This window comes from Bos indicus x Bos taurus, chromosome 6, assembly GCF_003369695.1.
Source record: "Bos indicus x Bos taurus breed Angus x Brahman F1 hybrid chromosome 6, Bos_hybrid_MaternalHap_v2.0, whole genome shotgun sequence".
NCBI lineage: Eukaryota > Metazoa > Chordata > Mammalia > Artiodactyla > Bovidae > Bos > Bos indicus x Bos taurus.
In genome coordinates, this window is record NC_040081.1 from 19078719 (window position 1) to 19091108 (window position 12390).

The 12390-nt window shown below is 38.2% G+C and overlaps 1 protein-coding gene across 4 annotated transcripts in view; it reads left to right on the forward strand.

Annotated features, from left to right (window-relative positions):
- The window catches only part of TBCK (TBC1 domain containing kinase), a 209094-nt gene that overhangs the window by 11108 nt on the left and 185596 nt on the right, over positions 1-12390 (forward strand). For all 4 annotated transcript variants that reach the window (XM_027543890.1, XM_027543891.1, XM_027543893.1 and 1 more), the window contains one exon: positions 6154-6226. In XM_027543890.1, coding sequence (XP_027399691.1) covers positions 6154-6226 — 73 coding nt within the window. The remainder of the gene's footprint in view (positions 1-6153; positions 6227-12390) is intronic.

The following is a 12390-nucleotide window of genomic DNA, read 5'->3' on the forward strand; positions in this document are numbered from 1 at the left end:
TGGTGCATGGGCTTAGTTTCTCCTTGGTATGTGGGATCTTCCTGGATCAGGGATGGAACCTGTGTCTCCTGCGTTAGCAGGCCAATTCTTTACCACTGAGCCACCAGGGAAACCCAGGACTTCTTTATTCTTGTATCCTGAAGTGCCCTTTTTTGTTTCCCACTGACTGGAAGCCTATTTGGAGCATCCCTTCAGATGACTGGGGTCTTGCCTCTGTCCAATTTTCCCTAGGCTTTTTGGGATAATTGACTCAGTAGTCCTAGAGTCAAGAGTCTTGAGCTCCTTTTTTTCATCCCTGTACCTAAGTGAGCCTCTGTAAATACTGAACTAGGAAAAACCTTATGACATAATCTCTCTGGGGAGCCCTACTGCTAACTGCGCAGGAAACTTCTTTTTAGTTATAAATGTCAGGTAGGAAGTAATCCTCTTGGACACTGTTAAACTCTGTTGATGTTGAACCTGGCTCAACAATGTGGGTAATCTCCTTGGGCCCAATAACCATATTCCTGGTTACTCTGTTTCCCCTGATTGTCCTGCTCCTAGGTCTCCACAGCCCTCTCTTCCAGGGACACACAGATTATGGATGTGTATAAAATTCATATATTTTAAGTTTGACTGCCTGGAATGAAAATATCTGTTATTGTCAAAAGGTTAGGGAATTTGATTACTTTTTTTTTTTTTTTTACTATTGGCAATGTTCATTGTCCTGAAAAGTCGTAAGCATAAGGAGTAACTAATGAAATTAGAGTAAGTGTTGTTGTGAAGGTCTGTTTGTTCCAAACATCCCAGTCATTTCAGTTACATTTAGTTTGAAAAGTCAACAATCTCCTAAGTGAACAATGCATATTTCTCAATGATGTAATCATTTTGGTTTGGACTGTACTTGTCTCCTCAAACAATCTTAATTTTGGTTCCTTTATTCTGTTCTTGTTACACAGATATTTCTCATCTTGTCATTGTTAGTCCCACACTCTCCCCATTTTACTTGGAGTAACGTGTAACATGTGGTTCATTTTAGTAACATTATGTTTTCACATGTTAGGTTAGCTCAGAAGTCAAGCTTTCACTGTTTCCAACAGATCATTCAGAACTGATTCAAGAGGATATTAGTTTCTTGCTAACTCAGCAGGTTGATGTATTTACTCTCAAGAATAGTTTACATTCGAATTTTGAACTTGATTTATCAAAAGAGAAATTGAATAAAATATCTTTAAAAGAAAAAAGGTCAGTAAAGCATGAAAATACTTAAGTTAACAAACTTGAATCTTTTTCTTTTGAACTTGAAATCTCAGCAGTTTTAGAAGCATAGAAAGGATTATAAATGGTAATATATTCCAATTGATTTGGTATTGATTACCCAAAAATCTTTTTTTATTGCTAGAAAATCAAGAACAAAATTATTTTAATTAATAGATTTGAAATTTAGGTGGAGAATAGTTGAATTGTTAAGGGCCTATAAGATAATTCTGTATCTCTAGCTGCATATATATATATATTTCAACCTGAGTGTCTGTATCAGTTTAGAGTTCCATCAAAGAGGCAGAACTAGTAGGAGATAGATGGCTAGATAGCCTGACAGCTATAGATTAATTGGTTGGAGTTGGTTTATGTGATTGTGGGGGCTGGGTAAGCTAGCCTGAAATCCATAGGGCAGATTATCAACGACAAAGGCTAATTTTTATATAATAGCTAAAGTCATGGTCCCAACAGTAGAGTTTCTTCTCCAGAGAAGACTGGATTCTGCTCTTGAGGAGTTAGTAACTCATTGAATCAGGACCACCAAGATTATCTAGGGTAATCGTCCTTACTCACATTAAACTAATTGTAGATTTTAATCAATTATTTAATGCCTTCACAGTAACACCTAGGCTAGCGTTTGAATAACTGAAGACTATATGGCCTAGCCTGTTGACTCATAAAACTGACCATCACAGTGACCTAGTAACAATACTGTTTCTTAAGCACAGAATTACCCTTTATCAGTTTGACTGTGTAAATATTTATTTAGGTATTTTATTTAAAAGGTGATGAGCTAGTCTCAGTTTTTACTAGTAAGTGAATAAAGAAAGAATTGTGAAGGTGAAGTCGCTCAGTCGTGTCCGACTCTTTGCGACCCCGTAGACTGTAGCCTACCAGGCTTCTCTGTCCATGGGATTCTCCAGGCAAGAATACTGGAGTGGGTTACCATTTCCTTCTCCAGGGGATCTTCCCGACCCAGGGATCAAACCCGGGTCTCCCTCATTGGAGGCAGATGCTTTAACCTCTGAGCCATCAGGGAAGCCCAAAGAAAGAATGATGTGTAACTGTATTCTAATAAACTTTCATATTATCTTAACACATTCACAATTTACCTCTTTCTCTAAGTTAAAAGTTTTTTAAAATCTTTCATTTAGTCCCTCTTTTTACTCAACTACCTTATTATCTGTTTTGCTTAATATTGTGCTCTCTTCCATTTCTTAGCATTGACTTAAAACTTACAGTTCAAGCTGTATATACACTACAGAGATACTTGGCACTCATCAAATATTTCATATAGGAAAGATTATTTCATGGTTCTTGTATGTTCCACTCTTTAAAGTTCATCTTGGTGTCACATTTGTTTTTTATAAATAATGCCACTATATTGCTGACATATTTGGCGTGTTATGATTCTCAAATATCTTTGTCATATTTTATTCTGTGAAACTATATTGTTTTATAACAAGCAGAAGTTATTTTCAAACAGTTGTTTAGAGTTTCAGGATGAAGTCTCTCTAATGATTTTTTGGAGAAAAACCTGGTTCATATTGGAAACATTGTCTTGGTATATATTCCATTACCTCTGGGAGAATCTTTGATATTCTGCCAGGATTATGGGTCTGCTATATTAAAGTAATATTTACTTTAAAGTTCCTTAGGATCCTGAAGCTTTGGCAAACTCTAGTTTATGGAGCTTTGAAGGAGTTTCCTGAAGAAACTTGATAATTTTTTTTTCTAAATCATTGTAAACCTGACAAATTTTATATTAATGCCAAACACTTTAGATATGGAGACTTGTGAATATTAATTTAAAATTATTAATTAATGGAGTATGCACATTTTAGCATATTCTGATGGTCTTTTATATTAAAATCAGTGCTATTGTGGTATTATTACACCTAGTTTACAGAGCAGGCCTATACTTTTCTACACAAGACAGATTTCTATTTAGAAAATGACAGTCATTATATGAGACTTATTCATTTCTAATGGCCACATTGAGCCTTTGCTCAAGTTAACTAATTTAATAGGTATTTTTAAATTAGATGTATATGTTTGAGATATCATGTTAGACACTGGTGATGCATTTTGAACAAGATCAAAATCTTTCCTGCCATCAGGAAATGCATCTAGTATCTAGTAAAGAACAAAGATATTAGATAAAAATGTATACAAATCCTTAGGATTTCAAATAAGTGCTACAAAAGAAAAGTACACTGTGAAATAGATTGTTTTATAGAAGGAGCAAATTGATTTGGGGGACCAGGAAAGTATTTCTGGAGGAAATCACATTTAACTGTATAGTAATAATAATAGCTAACACTTAGTGATTCTTACGTGCCAGGTCCTTATTTTATATTAACTCATTTCAACCTCACAACAGCTCTATGGGTTAGGTCCTTATTTTTCCCCCATTTTGCAGAAGAGGAAACCTTGGCATAGAGAGGTTAGCAAACTAATGAGTATTAAACCTAAAATTTGAGCCCAAACCAAATAGTCTGTGCTCTTAATCACTGTGTTTCATGATAGGAGTTCACTGGGAGAAAAACAGGGAAGATCATGTTAGGCAATGGGAATCCATGTAATAGTACTTTAAGGTAGGAAAGGTGAAGGAAGACCAGTTACCCAGTGTAACTGGAAGTTGGTGAGCAATACACAAAATAACAAAAAACAAGGCTAGACAGGGAGTTACATATTCACTTTTATTAATTATTATTTTAGCACTTAGATTTAATATGAAAATATGTTGGGGGGCAGTAACGATTAATCAGAGATGACTGGTTAAGAGATTGTTGTAGTAATCTAGTAAGAAATGATGTTGGCTTGGACCCAGATTGTGGCAAATGAAGCAAACTGCAGATTCTGTAGACATTTGAGAGATAGAAATAGCAGTGCCTTTTCTTTGGATTTGAGAAATGGAGATTACTCCTAACTTTGTAGCCTGAGCAGCTAGCAGGATAGTGGTACCACTTACTGGTACTAAAGGGAAAGGCTTAAGGAGCAAACTATAAATTCAGTTTGAGTTCTGTTGAGTTTGAGGTGACTTTTATATTAAAGTGAGAAATTGGCTATGGAGTTTAAAAGAGAACTCTGGGCTTGATGTAAAATTTAGGAGTTTTTCAGCCTTGGAAGTAAATAAGGAGAAAACCCAGTTGAAGACCCAGAATCAAAGATGGAGGAACTAGAAGTATTTAAACTTGGGTAGAAGCGTTACCAGTCTACCGAGGAGACTAAGGAAGGTAGCCAGTGAGGTGTAAGGAAAACTGACAGAAATGCTGCTTCCCGTTTTGGTTTTCTGACAGTATTGTTTGCTTTTTTCCTTCTAGATCTTCATAGTTGTGCTAAATCACTTGGAATTCAATTTTGCATGCTTTTTTCTGTATTGAATTGAAGAACTAGACCTTTTTATCTCACAGCTTTCTTTCCTATTAATTTTTTTTTTCTCTTCATTTCATGGTCTTTCAAATTTAATTTTCTTTAGGTTCCTGTTCAGATCACCTGGAGCTCTTTTTTTTTTTTCTCCCTGAAAGTGATGGTAGTCATTTGTAGTAGTTTAAATTTTGTGTTTCAGGTCATTCTATATAATGCCACAACCTCAGTTTGAGCTTCCAAGAAGTGACCCATACAATACCCTGCCCTCACACTTCACTTGGTTGCCTGTACACCATTGTCCGTCATCTCTGCTCTCAGCAGGCCAGATCTGACCTTACCTTGAACCAGTGCTTACTGAGAGTTTTTCCTTTTACTGGATCGCCTCCTCTGAAATTTTTCCTGTCTTCTGCTTTCATTTTTCTACCTTTGCCACCAAACCTCTATGTAGTCATCACTATTTCCGGTCCCGTTTTACTTTACTTCTTTTTCTTGTCTGAGTTTGCCATCTGAGAAGGAAATGGCAACCCACTCCAATATTCTTGCCTGGAAAATCCCATGGACAGAGGAGCCTGGTGGGCTACAATCCACAGGATCACAAAGAGCTGGACGTGACTTAGCGACCAAACCACCACCACCACCACCATTTTGTGTTTACTTTCTTCCTTATCTTAGAACTCATTCTGCATACATATACATAAAACCCCAATTTCCTTTAAAAACTTACTCTCCCCTGAAATGACCTTATCAAATCCCCAGCCACTTGTGAGCCCAATTGCACCTTTCTCTGGTTCCTCTCACGTTGTTTCATCTAGAAAGAAAGAGTTTGTTGATCTGCTACTGTGTCAGACAATGTGTCAATCAATAATTAACTAATGATTACATTAAACATATATGGACTGACCTTCAAAACGGTGCTGACTTATTCTTAGACAGTTGATCTGTTGGAAAATAAAAATTCCATCATACTATATATTGTGCTCACGAAAATTTTATATTATTACTAATCTCAGCAGGCCCCATGATGTTACAAACAATCACAAGTTGATTTTCACTTCCTTCTCCATAATCGTGATTCAGAACATTTCTACTTTTCTCCAGTTTCTGAATTCAGTTTCAGAGACCTTATGTTTGAGCCAGACTGTCAAGACAGTTTGTCCCTAGATCCCAGTTTCCCCTTCACTTCAAAATTTCTTTATATCTTCATCCAAGCTTTTCCTTCTGCTAGCCTGTGTCAGAAGAAGGATTACTTCTTTTTGCCAAAGGTAAACCTTTCCAGCTGTTTTTCCTAATGCACAGGGGAGAAATCATAGAGAAAAACACAAAATGAAGATTGTTATTTGATGTATTGTTTTCTAACACATTTACCTTGTTATTCTAGATATCTGATTTTTATGAAGTTAATATAGACTTTGAATAGCTCTTTTCAAATATCATTTGTACTATATGTTAATATCTTTAGTGGAGTATATTATTGTGTTACTAAAACATTGTATTAATCAAATATAACGTGCCTTTGTTTTTTTTTCTTTTTTCTTCGCTCAGAGAGATTGGTGGTGGTAGCTGAACACTGTGAACGGAGTCTAGAAGACTTGCTCCGTGAAGGGAAACCCGTGAGGTACTGTGTGTAATAGCAGGACAGTTAAATGCAAAGCAGAAACTGGCAAACAAAAAAGCATTGTACCTAGAAACTGCAGGGTCTTAGTTCCTTCTGTTATTTGTTTAATGATAAAATCCGGTTGTAAATTCTCATTTTAGGAAAATTAATTCACAGGCCTCATAGAAATTCAGCATTGACATTATCCAGTGTTCAGCTTTTGTAGGCATTCTGCAAAGTACTTGACAAAAAGTTACCAAAGAGGATATATGTGAAAACTTGAAATCTTTTTAGTACTAAGCTTTTCTTTAACATAGCTGAAGTTAAGAGAATTTTCCAGAGACAAGTACATGGTAACTTCTCACAGGGGACTGGTATTCCTAGGAACATGGTAAAGTGTACAAACTAAGGCCATGTTGAAGAATAGAGAGAAATACTCATCATGGCTTGGGTGGAATCTAATCATACAGTTTAAATTCAGCTATTTCAATGACATATGAAATTTGCTTTCTATCTCAGGCATTTTTGGAAAGAAAAATGTGTGATCTAAACTTTATTGTAAATGTACTATTAAATGAGCTTCTTCACTGATTTTCTGAAATTATCTTAAAATTATGAAAAATATTTTTAATGAATAAAAGTGTACTAAAGCAATGAAGATTGCTTGCCTTGAGCTTTTATATGATTGTAATTATCCATCCTACATTGAACTGCTGCTGCTGCTAAGTCACTTCAGTCGTGTCTGACTCTGTGCGACCCCGTAGACGGCAGCCCACCAGGCTCCCCCGTCCCTGAGATTTTCCAGGCAAGAACACTGAAGTGGGTTGCCATTTCCTTCTCCAACGCATGAAAGTGAAAAGTGAAAGTGAAGTCGCTCAGTCGTGTCTGACTCTTAGCGATCCCATGGACTGCAGCCCACCAGGCTCCTCCATCCCTACATTGAACAAATATTCCTGTTCTTGGTGTCAATACTTTTTAATCATTGCTATATTATAGATAATGATACATCTTTTTCAAGGGTGGAAAAATTTGTGTCTTAATAAATGGTAGTAATTTAATAGCAGCAAAAGAAGTAAGTTAGATAAAAGTATTTTCATTGCTACTTTAAATGGTTTGGTTTAAGTGGTATCTGGAATGCAAGATGCAGATATCAAATCCACTATTGCCTCGCTTGCTTTTTTAGAAAAGTCTAATGTGACCATAGTAATAAAAGTGGCTTTTCTGTATTAAACATAACTTAGTAAATATGTTTTTATAAATATAATTTTTGCATGTCACGAATCTTTGATTATATTTGTTAAAGAGCATATTGCTCTTTGCTCACCAATTTAAATTTATACTTTAATTTATAGGCCACCTATTCTAAAAAAAGAAAAGAAAAATCTTCATGAAAGTTCAGTTCAGTCATTTCCGACTCTTTGTGACCCCATGGACTGCAGCACGCCAGGCCTCCCTGTCCATCGCCAGCTCCCAGAGTTTACTCAAACTCATGTCTGTTGAGTCAGTGATGCCATCCAACCATCTCATCCTCTGTCGTCCCCTTCTCCTCCCCACTTCAATCTTTCCCAGCATCAGGGTCTTTTCAAATGAATCAGTTCTTCGCATCAGGTGGCCAAGGTATTGGAGTTTCATCTTCAACATCAGTCCTTCCAATGAGTATTCAGGACTGATTTCCTTTAGGATGGACTGGTTGGATCTCCTTGCAGTCCAAGGGACTCTCAGGAGTCTTCTCCAACACCACAGTTCAAAAGCATCAATTCTTCTGCGCTCAGCTTTCTTTATAGTCCAGCTCTCATGTATGGAGTCCAACTCAATACCTGACTACTGGAAAAACCATAGCTTTGACTAGATGGACCTTTGCTGGCAAAGTAATGTCTCTGCTTTTGAATATGCTATCTAGGTTGGTCATAACTTTTCTTCCAAGGAGCAAGCATTTTTTAATTTCATGGCTGCAGTCACCATCTGCAGTGATTTTGGAGCCCCCCAAAATAGTCTGTCACTGTTTCCAGTTTCCTCTTCTATTTGCCATGAAGTGATGGGACCGAATGCTGTGATCTTAGTTTTCTGAATGTTGAGTTTTAAGCCAACTTTTTCACTGTCCTCTTTCACTTTCATTAAGAGGCTCTCTAGTTCTTCTTCCCTTTCTGCCATAAGGGTGGTGTCATCTGCATATCTGAGATTATTGATATTTCTCCCGGCAGTCTTGATTCCAGCTTGTGCTTCTTCCAGTCCAGCGTTTCTCATGATGTACTCTGTGCTGCTAAGTCACTTCAGTCATGTCCGACTCTGTGCAACCCCATAGACGGCAGCCTACCAGGCTCTCCCATCCCTGGGATTCTCCAGGCAAGAACACTGGAGTGGGTTGCCATTTCCTTCTCCAATGCATGAAAGTGAAAAGTGAAAGTGAAGTCACTAAGTCGTGTCTGACTCTTAGCGACCCCATGGACTGGAGCCCACCAGGCTCCTCCGTCCATGGGATTTTCAAGGCAAGAGTACTGGAGTGGGTTGCCATTGCCTTCTCCATCTCATACACATTACTCTGTATATAAGTTAAATAAGCAGGGTGACAATATACAGCCTTGACATACTCCTTTTCCTATTTGGAACCAATCTGTTGTTCCATGTCCAGTTCTAACTGTTGCTTCTCGACCTGTATACACATTTCTCAAGAGGCAGGTCAGGTAGTCTGGTATTCCCATCTCTTGAAGAAGTTTCCACAGTTTGTGGTGATCTACACAGTCAAAGGCTTTGGCGTAGTCAATAAAGCAGAAATAGATGTTTTTCTGGAAGTCTCTTGCTATTTCTGTGATCCAGCGGATGTTGGCAATTTGATCTCTGATTTCTCTTCCTTTTCTAAATCCAGCTTTAACATCTGGAAGTTCACGGTTCATGTATTGTTGAAGCCTAGCTTGGAGAATTTTAAGCATTATTTTGCTAGCGTGTGAGATGAGTACAATTGTGCAGTGGTTTGAGCATTCTTTGGCATTGCCTTTCTTTGGGATTGGAATAAAAACTGACCTTTTCCAGTCCTGTGGCCACTGCATCTGTGTGGCACTGGAACGAGTGGCAGTGAGGAGATACCCCATGTCCAAGGTCAGGAGCGGCAGCTGCTCTTAGCTGGAGTGGGTGTGAGGAGATACCCCATGTCCAAGGTCAGATAAAACCCAGTAAGACACTAGGAGCTGGAGCAGCTGTGAGGAGATACCCCAGGCCCAAGGGCAAAGGAGAATCCCCAGCAAGATGGTAGGAGGGGCGAATTTGTGTTTAGAATCAAACCCTATTCCCACCAGAGACGCTCAGAGGGCTCAAACAAACCTTGTGCACACCAGGACCCAGAGACCCCACAGAGACTGAGACTCCTAGGTAGAGGAGCCCCTTAAATTTGTACCCAAGAGGTATCTCATTTGCCTCCTTGTAGTCCCGCCCTGCCTTGGTATTCAATCAAGAAAATGCATGTCCAACAAAATATTTGCACAAGAATGCTTCCAGAAACCTAGTAGCCCCAAATTGGGAAGAATTCAAATGTCCATCAATGGGAGGATAGGTAAGCAGATCGCAGTATGTTAATCAACAATAAAGTGGAATCAACTACTGATATACACAACATGATGAACCTTAGAAACATTATGGTGAGCAAAAGAAAGCAGATACGAAAGTCATATTCTTCTAATTACATGAAGTTTTAAAACAATTAAAACTCATCTACAATGGTAGATATGAAAACAGTGCTTGACCCTGGTTGGGCAGTGGGAATACAGGAACTGATTCCAAGTGGCCTTGAGGGAACTTGCTGGGGAATCGACATTTTTACATCTTGATTGGGGTATTACTTATATAGTACATATACTTGCAAAAGTTGTCAAAATTCACTGACATGTATGTCTTAAGAACATGCATTTCACCTATGTAAATTATACCTCAAAAACTTTTAAGAGCCTGTTGAGATATTTACTTGGCTTGGATTGTGAGTCTCTCATATAGCAACAATATTTGTTGTTAATGAAGATGCTTCATCCAGTGACATACTTTTGTATTTTTTTGTTTCTATAAGAAGAATTAGTATGAATTAGTTATTGTTGAGTAACAAACTACTTCAGCACTTAGCAGCTTAAAACAATAATAAGCGTTTATCAATTTATATAATTTCCCTGGGTCAGGAATTCAGGAATGTTCAGCTGAGTGGATTTTTAGCTCAGGATCTCATGTCTGTGCAGTCAGTGTATCAGCTGGGGCTGTAGTCATCTGAAACCTCCATTAGGGATTCGAGATCTGTTTCTAAGTTAGCTCACTCATTTGGTGCTGATTGTTGACAGGAGGTTTAATTTCCTCCCTGTCTTGAGGGCCTTTCTGCAGACCTCTTGGCTGAATTCTTGCAGTATGGTGGTTGGCCTTTCCTAGAGTGAGTGAGTGAGCGGTCTAAGAGATGAGAGGAAACAAAGTGGAACCTGCAATGCCTTTTATGACCTCGCCTCAGGAGCGAGGTCTTATTGGATAGAAAGGTCGGCCGTTAACTCTATTCATTTGGGAGTAGACAACACAAGAATGTGAATCCCAGGAATCCAGGGGCATTGGGGGTCATCTTAGAGGCCGGCTATCACAGAAGTCTTGAAGATCATACAAGTATTAAAAAATCTGGGGGCGGGGCATGGGAATGAAATACTAAATCAACATTAACACTAACTGAAAAATAAAGTTCCCAAAATTATTCAGTACTCATTTAGGGCACTTGGGATGGAAGAAAGGAAGACGTTTACACCAGGAAGAGGGGATAAACAACTAAGGGCATGTCCAGAAGTACCAGAGGACATAGCTCTGCTGCAACTGGAATTGCTTTACATCATCTAAATTGATGTTACCCAAGGTCTTATGCTCCCAGCCATTGCTGGGGACTCTTTAAACCACAAGCAGAGTAGTTCTCTGTCATCAGGATGGTAGTAACTGTAGGATGTTCCTTCTGATCTCCACGTTTCCTCTCTGCCCATATACTGATGCATCCTTCTTGGACTTACTAAAAGAACTGAAGGAGAAGCCGGTGACTCAGAAGACAAATTTCCGTTTTCATCATTTTATCTCAACTCTGTCCTTTTACTTTATTTACATTTGTATTGTATAAGGACACAATTGCCATTGTTTTACCAATAAGATTAAATCCATTAGCTCATGAAAAGTTTTACTTTTCTGTTCCTGTCATTGTTTATCCTTGTTTTAGAGATAATAAATCTCATAGTGTTAAACACCATTAGTCTCAACAGTGTACAGGTATAAAGAGGCCACCTTTCTTTAATGCCTTTGTATATGTCTTCATGAGGATGAAATGTTATAGGTGGATGCATATTCTTTGAGTAGTTAGTGGAACATCAATAGGATTAAATGCAAATTTCATATTGTCTTTCATGCCATTTACATAGTCTTCCTCATTTATTTAAAAGAGTCCTTGATAGTCTTACAGGTCTTTGTAATTTCTTCAAGTAAGATATGTTTAAACATTTATGTAAAGGACTTTTTAAAATCATTTTGGCACTAGATTAAAATTCAGTATTTCCCTTGCTTGTTTTGGAATATAACATTCAGCACTTGCCACCTTTGAGTAAAAATACTTCTGTCGGGCTCAGTTCCAAGTTGTTATCTGATCTATCCATCTAAATTATCTTTGTTGTAAACTATTTGACTTTCCACATATTTGCATTAATTTTGTCTCCAGTAACAGAGCTGTTTCATGTGCAGAGTTGATGTGCTACAATTTTAATTAATTCTATAACTTGTTTGTGGAAAGTAAGAAGATGTTCTTATGGCTTGTAAATCAGTTCTTTCCCTTAACTGCCAAAAGTAAGCATCCTGCACCTGTAAGAAAGGCTGATGAAAAGTAAACAGGAAATCTATTTAGATGGGTTTGCTGTTTGAGACCCATGATTTTTACTTGTCCATCTGTCTCTGTTGCAAAACTGTAAGCGTCCACTTGTCTGGTAGCTCAGTTCAGTTCAGTCGGTCAGTCGTGTCCGACTCTTTGCGACCCCATGAATCGCAGCACACCAGGCCTCCCTGTCCATCACCAACCCCCGGAGTTCACTCAGACTCACGTCCATCGAGTCAGTGATGCCATCCAGCCATCTCATCCTCTGCCGTCCCCTTCTCCTCCTGCCCCCAATCCCTGCCAGCATCAGGGTCTTTTCCAATGAGTCAGTTCT